The 15,356-nt window shown below is 42.9% G+C and overlaps 1 protein-coding gene across 1 annotated transcript in view; it reads right to left on the bottom strand.

Annotated features, from left to right (window-relative positions):
* Window positions 1–4,197: 4,197 nt before the first annotated feature.
* LOC114440495 (extracellular serine/threonine protein kinase FAM20C-like) overlaps window positions 4,198–15,356 on the bottom strand; it is a 30,919-nt gene continuing 19,760 nt past the window's right edge. Inside the window, exons 4-10 of the mRNA XM_028412965.1 lie at window positions 9,532–9,624; window positions 7,484–7,599; window positions 6,797–6,977; window positions 6,613–6,722; window positions 6,435–6,516; window positions 6,189–6,248; window positions 4,198–5,972 (exon numbers count right to left, since the gene is read on the bottom strand). Coding sequence (XP_028268766.1) covers window positions 5,714–5,972; window positions 6,189–6,248; window positions 6,435–6,516; window positions 6,613–6,722; window positions 6,797–6,977; window positions 7,484–7,599; window positions 9,532–9,624 — 901 coding nt within the window. The 3' untranslated portion in view covers window positions 4,198–5,713. The remainder of the gene's footprint in view (window positions 5,973–6,188; window positions 6,249–6,434; window positions 6,517–6,612; window positions 6,723–6,796; window positions 6,978–7,483; window positions 7,600–9,531; window positions 9,625–15,356) is intronic.

The raw sequence follows: 15,356 nt of genomic DNA on the forward strand, positions 1-15,356 counted from the left end.
CATGTGAGTTAAAAAAGTTTAATTAGCAAGAAATGTGTCAAGATTCAAGTTCAGTGATGGGAGAGCAGAGGAGGCGGATGGGTCAGGGTCAGCGAGGACACACACACACACACACACACACACCTTGGATCAATGGAAGCAGGACAGGAAAGGGGGTTGCTCTCAGTTGCCATAGAGACGGGAGGACAGTGGTGTTGGATACTGTTACTAGGCAGGAGAGGCAGCCTCTGAATGAGGTGAGAGAATCTGGGGTGGTCTGCTGCGGTGGGTAAACAACATCAGGGCTGAGTGGGAGTGAGCCAGAGGAATATTAATATTTGGGTTGTCTTCTGTATCTGGAGGCTTTTAAACTGCAAAAAAAAGAGAAGGGTAAAAACTAAAAAAAAATAAACACACCCTTTTAAACACATGATCCAAAACTTTGTTTTTATATAATTTATTTTTACAGACTAGTGCACAACCTAGTGGCCACACTACTAAGTGCAACAATATTATGAATTAAAAACAGGCCCATATGGCCCATTTCTCATCTTTTTTGTTTTAATTTTTGTTCCTAAATAATAAAAATATTAATACTGATACAGTTTGATATAACGGCATCACGGTCTGCAGCCTTTTAGGCTTCAATCTGACAAACATGTAGTGAATGTTATAGCAAAAGTGAGTTAAATTGTACCGTAATTCAGTGGTTAGAACTTCAAATTACAAACAAATCACGTCATCACTTACGTGAAAAGGTGTTGATGTAAACAACTGAAACTGAAGCTGTGAGCTTTGACTGCCACCTAGTGACATCTGCACGTAACAGCTGTTGTTTACTGAGTGCGAATAGATGAGCTTGTTAGAAATGTACACTCACGCCCTCTACGGGCCTGTCCTACAAAAATCCATTTTTTACTGTGAAAAAACAAACATATGAAAAAGTACTATACTATACTATACTATGAAAAAGGTTATGGAGGGCATTGACATAATATGTGTCCACTAATCAATAACTGATAATGCAACAACAAAATTAATTAATTAATTAAGAAACCTTTATTAGTCCCACAATGGGGAAATTGCTTAAGGCAGCCCAGCAAAGAGCTCCATATTCTGTATTGATACGTTCTGCAAAAGGTCCCTGTTTCTTTTTGTACTCTGAAGCCGCAGCAACAAATAAGATGAGATGAGGTGCCGATTCATGTCCATAGTGGATCAGAACAGAGAACCAGGGGCAGGGGTTCCAGGATGTTCTCCATGTCTGCCCTGTGCTGGTCCAGGCGCTGTCTGTGACCGTTGTACTGTTTCAGCACCACAGACAGCTCCTTAGTGTTCAGTTCATTTAGCACCACGGACAGCGCTGGTTGTCTCTCAATAATACGCATGATGTTTTTAGTTTTGAAGCGGAAAAAAATATACATCATACATACACCAGATATAGATTATATCAGTATATATAAGCCAAAAACCATAGTATCTATCAACTGAATCTATGGAAGACTGTTACTAATAGGTGTGAAGATGTTTGAAGATGTTTGCAGTGTATGCAGGCGTGACCTTTTAGTGGTTTACAGATGGAAGAGTTTCAAATGTTGATGAAGATTCTCAGTCATCCAGGTCATCATACATAGAGAAGATTGAAGCAAGGCGTCTGGACTTGTAGAGTTTTCTTGAAGACGTTTCTCTGCTCATCCAAGCAGCTTCATCAGCTCTAACTGTTGGTGGGAAACATGGTTTATACACTCAACAAAAATATAAACGCAACACTTTTGTTTTTGCTCCCATGTTTCATGAGATGGACTTGAAGATCTAAACTTCATTCCAGATACACAATATTACCATTCCTCTCAAACATTGTTCACAAATCTGTCTAAATGTGTGATAGTGAGCACTTCTGCTTTGCTGAGATAATCCATCCCACCTCACAGGTGTGCCACATCAAGATGCTGATCTGACATCATGATTAGTGCACAGGTGTACCTCAAACTGCCCACAATAAAAGGCCACCCTGAAATGTGCAGTTTTGTCTCACAGCAAAATGCCACAGATGCCACAAGCATTGAGGGAGCGTGCAATTGGCATGCTGACAGCAGGAATGTCAACCAGATCTGTTGCTCGTGCATTGAATGTTCATTTCTCCACCATAAGCCGTCTCCAAAGGCGTTTCAGAGAATATGGCAGTACATCCAACCGGCCTCACAACCGCAGACCACGAGTAACCACACCAGCCCAGGACCTCCACATCCAGCAGGTTCACCTCCGAGATCGTCTGAGACCAGCCACTCAGACAGCTGCTGAAACAATTGGTTTGCATAACCAAACAATTTCTGCACAAACTGTCAGAAACCGTCTCAGGGAAGCTCAACTGCATGCTCGTCGTCCTCATCGGGGTCTTAACCTGACTCCAGATCGTCGCCGTAACAGACTTGAGTGGGCAAATGCTCACATTCGATGGCGTCTAGCACGTTGGAGAGGTGTTCTCTTCACGGATGAATCTCGGTTTACATTGTTCAGGGCAGATGGCAGACAGCGTGTGTGGCGTCGTGTGGGTGAGCGCTTTGCTGATGTCAATGTTGTGGATCGAGTGGCCCATGGTGGTGGTGGGGTCATGGTATGGGCAGGCATCTGTTATGGACGAAGAACACAGGTGCATTTTATTGATGGCATTTTGAATGCACAGAGATACCGTGATGAGATCCTGAGGCCCATTGTTGTGCCATACATCCATGAACATCACCTCATGTTTCAGCAAGATAATGCACGGCCCCATGTTGCAAGGATCTGTACACAATTCTTGGAAGCTGAAAATGTCCCAGTTCTTGCATGGCCAGCATACTCACCGGACATGTCACCCATTGAACATGTTTGGGATGTGCTTGACCGGCGTATACGACAGCGTGCACCAGTTCCCACTAATATCCAGCAACTTCGCACAGCCATTGAAGAGGAGTGGACCAACATTCCACAGGCCACAATAGACAATCTGATAAACTCTATGCGAAGAAGATGTGTTGCACTGCATGAGGCAAATGGTGGTCACACCAGATACTGACTGGTTCTGAGTCCCCAGACCGCCAATAAAGCAGAAACAAAATGCACATTTCAGGGTGGCCTTTTATTGTGGGCAGTTTAAGGTACACCTGTGCACTAATCATGATGTCAGATCAGCATCTTGATGTGGCACACCTGTGAGGTGGGATGGATTATCTCAGCAAAGCAGAAGTGCTCACTATCACACATTTAGACAGATTTGTGAACAATGTTTGAGAGGAATGGTAATATTGTGTATCTGGAATGAAGTTTAGATCTTCAAGTCCATCTCATGAAACATGGGAGCAAAAACAAAAGTGTTGCGTTTATATTTTTGTTGAGTGTATGTGGTCACAGACCTCAGTGGGTGGGTCTGGGTAAAACTTACAAACAACAGCAGTACATGTTTCCATAAGTACCTGTGATGAGCTGGCTGGCTGTGTGGTAGAAAGATGATGTCTGAGGCCACCACCTCTGTTAAGGGAAGGTTCTTCCAGCTTCACATAGTCACTTCCTTGACTCCTCTTTAGACCATCTGTCCTCTCTGTCTAGGGTGTGGACATTGTTGTCCTCAAAGGAGTGTCCTTTGTCTTTGAGGTGGAGGTGAACAGCTGAGTCTTGTCCTGAGGAGGTGGCTCTCCTGTGCTGAGCCATTCTTCTGTGGAGTGGCTGTTTAGTTTCTCCAATGTACAGATCAGAGCATTCCTCACTGCACTGGACTGCATGTATCACACCGCTGTGTTTCTCGCTGGGTGAACTTCGGGTGAACCAGTTTCAAATTTAAGCCAATTTTGTGAGTGTAATATGTCAGTCTTCACCACAGGCCAATAATAAAACATCTGCACTAATGAACTGTGCTCAAAGCATTTCCTATATTCACAGTTTTATAGATTTTTTTTCCTGACCTCCAGCCTGATGTGAGTCTTTTCAGTTTGCGTGCAGTGCTGTTGGATTTTAAATGAAGCTGCTTGTGCATGATTGACTCAGATAAGGCTTGATTGTTCTTAGTTTCTGATATTCACCAGCTGGATGTTGCAACGATGATGATAAACACTCTTCAATACACTCAAATGCATTTGTTGCAGACTATTGTTTAGCCTGGTACTCGTCAACACTCAAACACACAAATCCACCTCCACGTTTGCAAACATATGCAGCCACCTACACGCTGACGGATTGGTCCTCATTTTGGTTTTTATTGCACACTTTAATCATTTAGTAAACAGATCTTCACAGTAACAATGCAAGAGCAGAAAACAGAAGCAGATCACTGTGCAGTGCAGCTCGGTAGGTCTTCAAAGTATTTATAGGTATTTACACTGAAAATAAGAAAACCAAGGAACAGCGTCCATAGTTATCCCTGTGTTTGGATGAGGCATTTTAACCCCAGAAATCACCCTTCGTCGTGATACCAGCCACTCAGGCTTTACACTGTTTGTAGCTCAATGAATCCTGTCCATACTGCCAACCCAAAAACATTCAAGTACTGTATTTCTGTCATTGCACAGGTACTGGGTTAGCCAATACACAGGACTCTTAGGAGAAAACTTAGGAGAAAATTGCACTGGCACCACTTCAGCAACTCAATAGCCAAAAATTAAACAGCTTTGTTGTTTTTATAGCATCTAAACATAAAAATAACACCCAAAGGAATGCCAAATTAAATAGTAGCCAAATGCTAAAATTCCTAAGTAAATATTTCCCAATGTATTAAAGCAACATGAAGCAAAAGCAGAAGTTTAACGTTATGAAACCACTTTCATCCTTTATGATGCACCAATAAATAGTCATTTGGAAATCTCATAAAATGAAACAACATACAAACTGTTACATTTTGCATTACATAAACTGTGAAATAATGTCATAACAAACAATACTAATTGCTTCAAGTCTACGTTCCTTGATGCTTCTCTTTAATTAATGAACACGGCCGCGCACATCAACGTGGTCTCTGATCTTTTAATTTAGCTTTTGGTTTGGTAAATATAATTTTAGTGTTGTTTTGTACTGCATGTAGTGCAAGATAAACGTTCAGAGAAGGTGGAAAATAAGGCAAAGTGAAAGTACTGTTTAAACTACAGTGAAATGCTTGTACTCAGAAATCTGCAATGACATCGGCCAATCGGCCTCTGTGCCAACACAGAAAGCGTATAAAGATAGGTTTATAAAGAGAATACACTTTTTCCAAATGATCCTATTTCCCCCTGCCAGGCATGACTCCTCCTGTGAAACATTCAGTGAAAACGCTGAACGTCAGACTCTTTCTTGTTCTTCTGTAATAAAGCTTATTGTCTAATCATCTGCTCTCCGGTCAGTGTGAGTTCTGATTTGGTTATGTACCTTTATAATAAAATACACATAAAAACAAACCTCCATATTTAGAACAGAACAGAACAGGGCACAATCAGAAGACAGCAGTGGCTCCTTTGTGTCTTATACAACATATGCTAAAAGAAAAATACATCTGTATCTAACAAATACAAAGCCTCTGTGTCAGCACAGTCTTTTGTGGCATTTGTGGACAGCTTCTTCTATACAAACACACTTAAAAGCAGTTTCTGTAGAGGCAATGATGGCAAGTCTTGGAATTCACTGAATTCAGCTTGTAGTGGGATTTTTGTAATGGTGTAATCCCATTATTTGAAGAGCCACAGATGTGGTCCATTGGCTTTTTGTGTCAGTGGTTGGATCCTCGCCCTCACTACCTGTGGCCCGGACCCCTGTGGGTGGCCGTGTCCTTGCCTAGATCTTCCTCTACAACGTTAACGTAGCCTTCTTTTTCTATGCAGCCTGTCAAGACCTGCAACACCAGTCGGAGCCGGCGGTCCATGGCCCGAAGGTGAGGCTGGATGAGAACTGGGGACAGGCGGTCACGAAGCAGAGACTCCTCCATCAAAGAGCTCAGCTTGTACTCCTCTTTGGCCAGCAGCTGGAGACGCAGGTATGTGGACTTCCTCACCCTGCAGACAATGCAGAGGATATTTAGATACCATTAATGTCATGGTCAAACTAATTTATACAAAATGAGGCAGAAGAAGTAGATTTCATAGCAATGAAGCTGACATATTTGTGTGTATACAAAGTATATGGTGTCTAAACTTTTAGTAAGGACAATCCAGATGTTCTTTTAACTGTGAAGCAGAAACACTGTGTGCCAAAACACAAAGACGTCTAACCTGCAGCACTGGCTGAGTGGCACCAGGATGGACAGCTCGTCATGAGAGTGTTTTCCAAACCTAGAATAGTGGGGATAAAGATAATGACATGATTTATCGCTACAGACGTTTCATGTTGGTCCGTCATTCACTGTATTTCTTCATCAGTTGTAATGAGGCCCTGTAGTTCATAGATTCTTGACACTAACAGCTGAACGAGAACGGTTTTACTTTGGTCATATGGTGCATAAGACAGACAATCTTTACCCTCTTCCATTGTCAAGGTGAATGATGAAGGTGTCATTTCCAAACTTCTCAAATGTTTCGTAATGATGACGGTCCATGTTACCTGCACAGAGAGAAAAGCAGCATGATTCAGTCAGAATTTTTTTTTGTTAGTCATCAGAAAAAGTTTAGCCATCAGTTCATTTTCTTCTCTTCTCACCCATTAAGAAGTCAAAGATGGTCATGTCCATGACGTCCAGCAATCGTGTGCCTCGGTCGTATGGAGGTGTCTGCTTCACCTCATCACAATAATCTGGATCCACCTCCCACCTGTGAAAACATGTTTGATTTATTATTTTTAGTCACTGCGGTATTAATGTAACGCATTAGGACAGTTTGCTCACTCTGCTTTCTTGCGTTTGTGGTAGGAGCGTCTCCATGGGTTTCTCCAGGTCTTGCGTTTGGCCAGGTTCAGGTCTGGCAAAAAGGCGGCAAGTGAGCCTTCAATCTGGTCTGGTTTGCCACACAGAGCATGCTCAGTGGAGCAGTAATAGGAGCATTCGCCATAGAAGCAGACATTATTGGCTGAGGAAAGAGGAAAGGTGAAGACACTGAGTAAGGAATGAGAGGAGGAGCAGGACGTGGTTTGTGTATTGTTGAGTGTGGACGTAAACATTCAGGGTTAATGCTGCATTCAAATAAGGATAAAGATCAATCTGTGTGATAATAGTTAGATAAGATAATAGTTGTGTGATAATAGTTCACCCAAATCAATACTTTTTTCATTCTTTATGTTTTATTTGCTGCGTTTTGTGCATCATTTGAAAAAATGTGTAGCTTACGCACATAGTTTATGAAAAACCATTTTGCTTAATGCTTGGTCATGATTTAGAGGTTCTGCTGGGTTACAGTGCCACCATGTGGACAAAGTTGGCCATGGCATGATCTGTCATGTATTATTTAACACTTGCTCCAGCGCATTTAGAGTCTCTGACTACCTTCACTTAGTGCATAACCTGAGACTTACAAGTGAAGCCCATCAGATAAGTGTGACGCAGCTACATCACCCTGCCAAGCTGCACAGTCTGTACCTGGCGAGATGAAGAAAGTCCTCCAAAGCTTCTTATCACGTGTCACATCTCTGATCTCCCTCGTCATGTTGACAAGCCTGCCTGCCACAGGGGGCACTCTCCGGAAGTCAAGGACCCTGGAAAGAGAAAGAGAGAGAGAGAGAGAGATGTAGAGACAAAAGTCAACATTTAAACACAGAAGCTGGAGTGGCAGGTCACTGGAGTATCACTGTCTTACACCATGTCCCTGACTTTACACTGAACAGATGCAGCTACAACGCACCTCAGCCTCCAGCTCGTTCTCCCATGGTGCACCAGTGCAGTGCTGTGTTTATAGCCAAGCAGGAGATCACTGAGCACCTGCTCTGTTGTTATGAGCTGCTCTGGACTTCTTCCCTCTCCCTGATTGCATTATCTGCTTTGATATATTAACTGCAAAGGCACAGAAGTTCCAAAGAAACAAGGTGGTAGGTGAGGAGGAGTAAATACCTACACCAAGAATTCCATCAGCATTTCATTTTGTTCCCTGTGCAGACCATTAACATTGACAGTAGTGTTATATAATCTAATCTTGTTCTTGCTGTGTGAATCAAAAATGACACATCTGGATGCTGTTTCTTCATAGAAAAACAATATTTAGGGTTTTCCAATCGAACCAGCGAGTCAGCACATAACTTAATCTGTGTGATCTCAGCACACAAGGTGTATTAATAATTCACAGTCTACACTGAGTTTTCGGTCTACCTGTGTGATCAGCACTATTGATGCTCCACACTGAACAAAACAGAACAGCAATGCTGCATATTCACGCCTTCCTTTTACCTGTTCCATCAACACTGAGCTACTTAACCATAACATTTTCTTTGTAACCAGCTCCATTCCTCCCACTCTCCCTCTTTTCCTGTCTCCACCTCTTGGTCTCCCCTTCTTTTCTTATGCTCCTGTATCAGAACACTATACCTATTCAGCCCCTGTTTAGCCTGTCTCCCTGTATGTTTGCTGTCCAAATGACCCTGACCCTTTGAGACTAAAACTAAGCCTCCTGGGAGCAGGCAGACACACAGACAGACTGGATGAGTGGATAGGAGTTGGGGGAAACCTTAGCCTACAGAGGACAGCATTCAGAAGCTGCAAACTGCACCGTCATGTTGGGTCCTCGGTGACAAAGGAGCACCTGTATGTGTGTCTGCACGTGCATGTGTGCATGTGCTGCCGGAGCACACTCAAGCTTTTATTTGCGTGCACTCCGCCTATTACACACCCCTGAGTCACAAGGAGTTCATAACAGATGGTAAGATAGAACAGAGGATAAAAAACCCTTGAGATTTAGAAGTAATCACTGGAAAGCGGTGATGTTGCCACTTCCCTGAACTCTTGGAGATATTTTAGTGCATTTCATCCAAACTGTCCAGAAGTGAGACTGAAAATAAAAAAGTTTTAACTGAGTAAAAAAAATCTTTTGTACACCACATTCCTGATTCAATATGAAGTAATAACCAAGCACAGATGTCTGCTGTGGTTGGGATTATAATTCATAGGCAGCACAGAAGCTAGAAACGAAGCGCTCCTTTGGGGTAACACAGGCACCACCCTGCAGCACCAAACCCTCTTTCTGGTGGTGTTCAAATGCCTGTGATATGGCTCTCACAAACACAGGGCAGTGAGCTCATCCAGAGGAGAGTGAGATGAGTCTTTTGTGAGCATGTGTACCCAGCTCTCTATTTATTACCTTCCATTCGAATTATTACTTTTCTTAGTGCTTCCTCGTGAGGATTGTTTTTGTACCTTGTCAGCTGAAGTCCTGAGAGTTAGAGGATCATGTTGAAATCAATATACTCAGTAGCAAGTAGAAGAGATGATCCCCTCTGTCTGTGTTATCTAATCCCTCATGTACTTAATCCCATTCAGATTTTCTCAGTTTAACGCCATTAGGGCACACCTCCGCATCATAATGAGTGTGTGGTGTCAGGATATATTTGTGTGACCTGCAGTTCTTTCGCTTGAACAGGGCTGTGAGAGGATGATTTGCATTCAGACAGGAAACAGATGAGTCACAAACAAAAACTCACCTGTCCAAGTGAAAAGCAGCAATCTCAGCATTGTGCCTTTCAAAGTCTGAGAAGTAGAAGAAGTCTGGAGGCGTTTCCTGCTCCCGCGTCTGCCTGAAAGATAGACGTAAAAAAACAAACATTAAGCCGTCATTTTCTCCAGTGGCATTTCTTTGTGCTTGTATAGTTTACATTTTTGTGTTTTGATAGCAGCAACAAAAGGTAATAAGTTCCTCACACAAAATTGAAAGGAAACATTTGAATATCGTCCCCACAGAACGGAACACAAAGATGTTAAAATTGGAAGCTCTGAGATGAGATGAGGTTTGCATTTAAAATAAGTCGTGTATCTCCTCTCTTCAGATATTATAAATAGATGTGACAAAGACGTGATTTTATTTTTTAATTATTCAGCCGTTTTGATTTCTGTCGCCGTCGTCTGTGCAAATCTCATCAACTTTCATCAGGTTTTGAAACTCATCCCTTCCTGGGACACGCTCTATTGTACAGCATGACACCAAAGCCTGTGTGGACAAGGCGTCCAGGAGGGTGAATCTCTGCCAGCCAAGCTGTGGATCTGATTTGGGAAATGCTAGAAGCCTCTTTTTGTCTGTCTTTCCAGCTCTTCCTCCTTCTTTTGTCCCTTTTGCTATTTCATTCTTTCACCCACACATACAGTAAAAGTTTGAGGACAGCAAGTCCCCAGACATGTTTACTGGCCTCCACTTTTCTTTTTGTAAAGTCTTATGAAGGGTAATGGGGTCAGGCGTCCAGGAAACTATCACATATATATTCATTATTCTGCTTTAAAGCTGCAAACAAAGCTGTTGGTGGGGAAACGGAAAACTTTTCAAGATGTTTTTTTGTTATAAATCGTCTTTTAATTATGCTAAAATTGCACATTTGGTCACATTGTTTATGTTTACACCGCTGACAACCACACACACTCTCTCTCCTTTCCAGCTTTGTCTTGCCTCCTTTTCATCAATGTAGATTGGACTAAGCAGTGCCAGTGGCACTACCCCCCCCCCCCCCCCTTCCCCGTCTCCTCCTGTTTCTTTAAAAAGCCAGACCACTGACAACAGACAGCCTCCCACCCCCCTATTCTTTTACATGTCAGGGAAGCAGCCATTTACCCATAAATCAATTGCTGCCATTGAGGCTCCTTCTTTTTTTCCACTGTTGGTGCAGGACAGTGGATAAAAGGCTCCGTATACATAAATGAAGCTGAATAAACAGAGGCAGGAGCCCTTTTAAAAGGTGACCTTATGAGTCACGGCACCTCTGACGCACCTCGTTATCGACCAACTACATGATAAAAAGTGCCTATCGTAAATAATCAGGGCTTCTTAGAAGGCTTGGGTACACAAATACCCTGCGGCTAAATGTAGATTAGGCAGCGTAACACACACTGTAAGGCAGCACGAGAGGGGCAGTCTTTGTCTGTGGTCAGTTGCGTTTATAATATTGCTTCCCCTGGTCTCACTTTCCGTAATGTGAACCTGACCGATGGGCATTGCAGATGTGGTTGCCATGGTCACCAAGATGTAAAATGCAATTTCCTGTCAGGAAGGGAAGCTCCTATAGAATTCTGAATGAGTGGGATTGGGATGTGAAAAGCCATAATACGAGAATAAAAGACCACGTCCACCCCCACCCTGTACAAAATCACAAACAAATATCCCCCTCACACACACACACTCGAAGCCTTTATCACTGAGTGTCCTTGATAATAAAAAGACTCTTTATCTGAAGTAGAGGGTGATCAGGCTCCAGATGTTCTGTGTGTGGTTCAGCAGAATCACTGCGTGTGTGTGTGATGTAGCTGCCTATGTGGACTGGAGTTTGTGTTTACTCTGCAGTTTTAATGTTCTTTCATGAGCTTGGACCTGCACAGTTGTATTAGAGAAAGATGGAAGGAGGAGGGGGACGAGCAACATAACAGCTGTGGCCCAGACTATGCCTACACATACTCTTTTCTCTCTCCCACACACACACACACACACACACACACACACACACACACATGAAAACGGCAGCAAGACTAATGATACATGTCGGTGACAGAGAGGGGGCAGTAGAGACAAACCAACTGAGTGAAAATAAATGTGTAAACCAGCTCCTGGTCCCCTTTTAGAATTAAATGGATGAGAATAAACAAGTCTCTTTACATGGTGAGAGAAGACGGAACTGTAATTTGTTGTTTGGACAATGAGGCTATTATTATTATTATTATGATTATTATAATTAACAAGTTGAAAAATCCCCTGTATTTCTGCCAAAACACATGGAAGCATGAACAAAAGTACAGCACAGAACATTAATTAGACCGTTAGACAAGCTAAGGCCTCACGACCTGATGCACTGCATTCTTTACTAAACAGTTCATTTATGCTTGTTTTTAATATAATGTGTATGGTCCTTATCCTGCTGCAGTCACTGATAAAGTAGCTTCATTAAATTATAAAGGGGAACAATGTTGCAGCTGACCCAGTAATGACATTTTGATACTGATCCAACTTGGAAGATGAGAGAGCGAGACAAGAGACAGAGAGGGCGCACGGGAGATCTGTCATCTATTGGTAATCCACAGCAGGTCTCAGCCCTCCCACTCACAGACTTCTTTGTCTCTGTCTGGGTTTTGTCATGGACTATAGTTACTCACGTGCTGTATATGAGCACGCTTACAATAAACCGATTAAACATCCTGCTAAAAATGACTGTAGATCGTAGGACTGTAGTTGTTAGAGCATACATGACCAAAAAACCATCAGCAAAACTGCTCAACTATCTGTTTTTATAAATAAGAAGAAAAACAAAACCTTGCTTAAAAATAACAGCCCACAATGAGTGTGTTCGGTCGTGCTTATCAGTTGTTTGGTTGCCGTGCAGCCAAATCAAGCTCCCTCTTGCCAGACTGACCCTACTTAACACTAATTATCAAGTATCCAGCAGCTTGTCTCCTCTGCTCCTCCTCTCCTTTTCCACCCACTTGTTCTTTTTCTGTACCCAAGTAAACATCTCATCAACAAAGACAACATGTTGATGTTTGAAATGTCACTAAATCACACATATTTTCATCTCGCTCTTGAGATGATGTTTTCAGAAGCCCTGTAGGAAATGTCCATCTTTTTAGTGGATGAGTGATTTCTGAAAAATACGAGTGATTAGTATGATGTATTCAGGACACTTGTGAGTAAGTGGCACTCACGACATCTCTCAAGGTGACAGACAGGTGGAGGGATGGAGGACGGGGATGAAAAACTGAGAGTTAAAACCTCTTCAGCCCGGTGATTTGTGTCAGAGTGCGCTTGTCTGTCAGCAGCACAACATGCAGAAGAATCACAGGAAGCTTGTGCTCTCATCTGCGGCTCGCTGCGTGGGAATATATTTATATACATTTTGTGTGCATTCCTGACTCTCTGTCTGCTTACAACACCGGTATCGGAGAGGGATCTAAGAATCGGCCCAGGGCCCCAAGGTAGCTGTCTAGATTGAATTTCAAATCAGTGTTACACAAGTTGTGTTCTAGCCTCAGCTATTTTCAACACACAGGGTGAGACACCGCCAGGAGGAGCGGCAAGTCATCTGCATGTGTGGGAAGAGCGATATTATCATAAGAATGCTAGAAATAAGAAGATGGATGACGGCCTAAGTCAGTGCTTCAATTTCAAAGTTATTAGATACTCATAAGGTGGGAGATAGTGTGAAATTAATATGAAGACTGGAGATTTTCAGGGAGCAGCTCTGTGCGGCACAATGTATCCGTGCAGGTGTAGAGGTGCAGTATCTGTTGATTGATCTTCCTCAGGGAGATGTGCAAAAGTCATTTTGATACATCAATGACTCGCACAAAATGATATGATGAGGTGTTATATATGAGATTATACATGGAAACTTTTATTGCTAACTTCCAGTGTTACAGCCTGCACCAGCCTTGTGTGTTTGCAGTGGTTGTAGCAGACATTATGTGATGTATTTAGGGGTAAAATGTCCCCGCAGTGTCCCCTACTAGCTTGTCCTTAGCTTCTGGTTCTGTGTGTTGTGGGGAAGTGTTTTTGGTGGTAACTGCAACCTGTCCCTCATCCGGCTAAATGCTCGCTCTCACTGGTGTTACAAAACATGCACTTGTTAGCTAAAGTTATCGTGGCTAACTACACCCCTCTGGGCTGTTAGGAAGTTTGATTCATGTTAGTATGTTGAACGTATGGATATGTGTGCAGTATCTTGTTATTTTTCAACACTACTTGGTTAACTACTAAATTAGCCACACTGTGTTTGCTGGTGGCAAATTCCTTCCTATGTTGTAAAGCTGCCAGACTGGCACCAGGAGCAGTTCGCTTCATTAAGCCAATGCTGTGCACTGAGCTCTGAGGCATCAGAGTGTAATCACCTTCTTGACCTGACTCCTTATCAGTGCCAAGGCTGTTTTCTAGGAAGTTTACTTATCAGATGTTTAAATATTTGGGGTGGAACGGTTCACTAAAGCCACAGTTCGGTTCACATCACGGTTCTGAGGTCACGGTTTTCGGTTCGGTTCGGTTCACATTGTTAAGGTTTGGAAAATACCAGATGAGCATAAAATACATATCCCATTTATCCAACATTCAACATATTTAAGAAGCAGGTCAGTGTTTCCATCATTATATCAGGTCAGGTCAATTTCATTTCTTTTCAATTTCTATATAGCACCAGATCATAACAGAAGCCATTTAAGATTTTCACACACACACTGTCGGACAGAGAACGTGTGTTGCTTTGTCCACCGTTGCTCATGACATGCTAGTTGGATAGACTGAACTTTATGACTATGCTGGGCTAAGCTAACGGTACTGATGTCCGTGTTTTTATTTTATTTTTGCAATTGAAATATGTTATTTACATCCCGCTCTGTGAGCATTGACGGGACCTTCGGCAGCTTTGTGCACGGTTGGACGCAGAGTTCTGTGGGTCTCTGCTCTGCTGCAGCTGAACCTGCTGCGTGAAGCTACAGAGACTGACCGGCTGAGGTCGGAGAGGAGCTCTCGGCCGCTGCTTGTTGAGGACAGTAGCCTGACTGCAGAATGATTTCACGTCAGTCTCCAAAAGTCTTTTGACAAAAAAAGGTTTGGAAAGCCGCTAAATGTAGCGAGAGAGACGCCAGGTTGGCAACACTCGTCTCCATGCTGTGGTAAAAACGCCTCCCTGTATTACTTTGTGTGCATGTCCAGAACCGAACAGAACACTCGCCCCGAACCGAAGCACGTGTACTGAACGGTTCGGATTTATTTCCTATACCGTCCCACCCCTATTAAATATGATAAAATCTAGGGAAACTTTGCGTCCTTGAAAATAAGGTTGAAAAGTGTTGAATGATGAAGATGTCAAAGGTCAGTGTAACCTCTTTAGATTTGTCATACAGCATGTTAAGCTCTTTATCTTTCAGTTATCTCATTCAGTTTATCTGACTTCTTTCCTCCTTTGCCAATTACCTGCAGCCGCCTCATTCTTTAATAGATGTCTAACCTTCTGTCTACAACAAAAGCAGCAAGCAGAAACTGTGGCCTTGGCTTCAGAATTTTAATGTACAGCTTTGAGAGAAGCTGCATGGCTGGGGGCTAGGTCACTATCTGTGACCAGCAGAGCTCCCTGGCAACCCTTGAGAAAGATGACAGAACCCCTCAGAACCAGTGTAAATTGTGTGTGTGTGTGCGTGAGACTGAGTCAGAGATGAGAGTTAGCAGAGGAGAGTGTGTGTGTGAGTGAGTGTGTGAGTGTGTGTGTGTGTGTGTGTGTGTGTGCGCCTATCCAACTGTCTCATCTGGCCAGATGGCTGCAAGTCTCTGTCTGCATGTGTCACGGATCAG

The sequence above is a fragment of the Parambassis ranga genome, chromosome 8 (genome assembly GCF_900634625.1).
Source record: "Parambassis ranga chromosome 8, fParRan2.1, whole genome shotgun sequence".
Classification (NCBI taxonomy): Eukaryota; Metazoa; Chordata; class Actinopteri; family Ambassidae; genus Parambassis; species Parambassis ranga.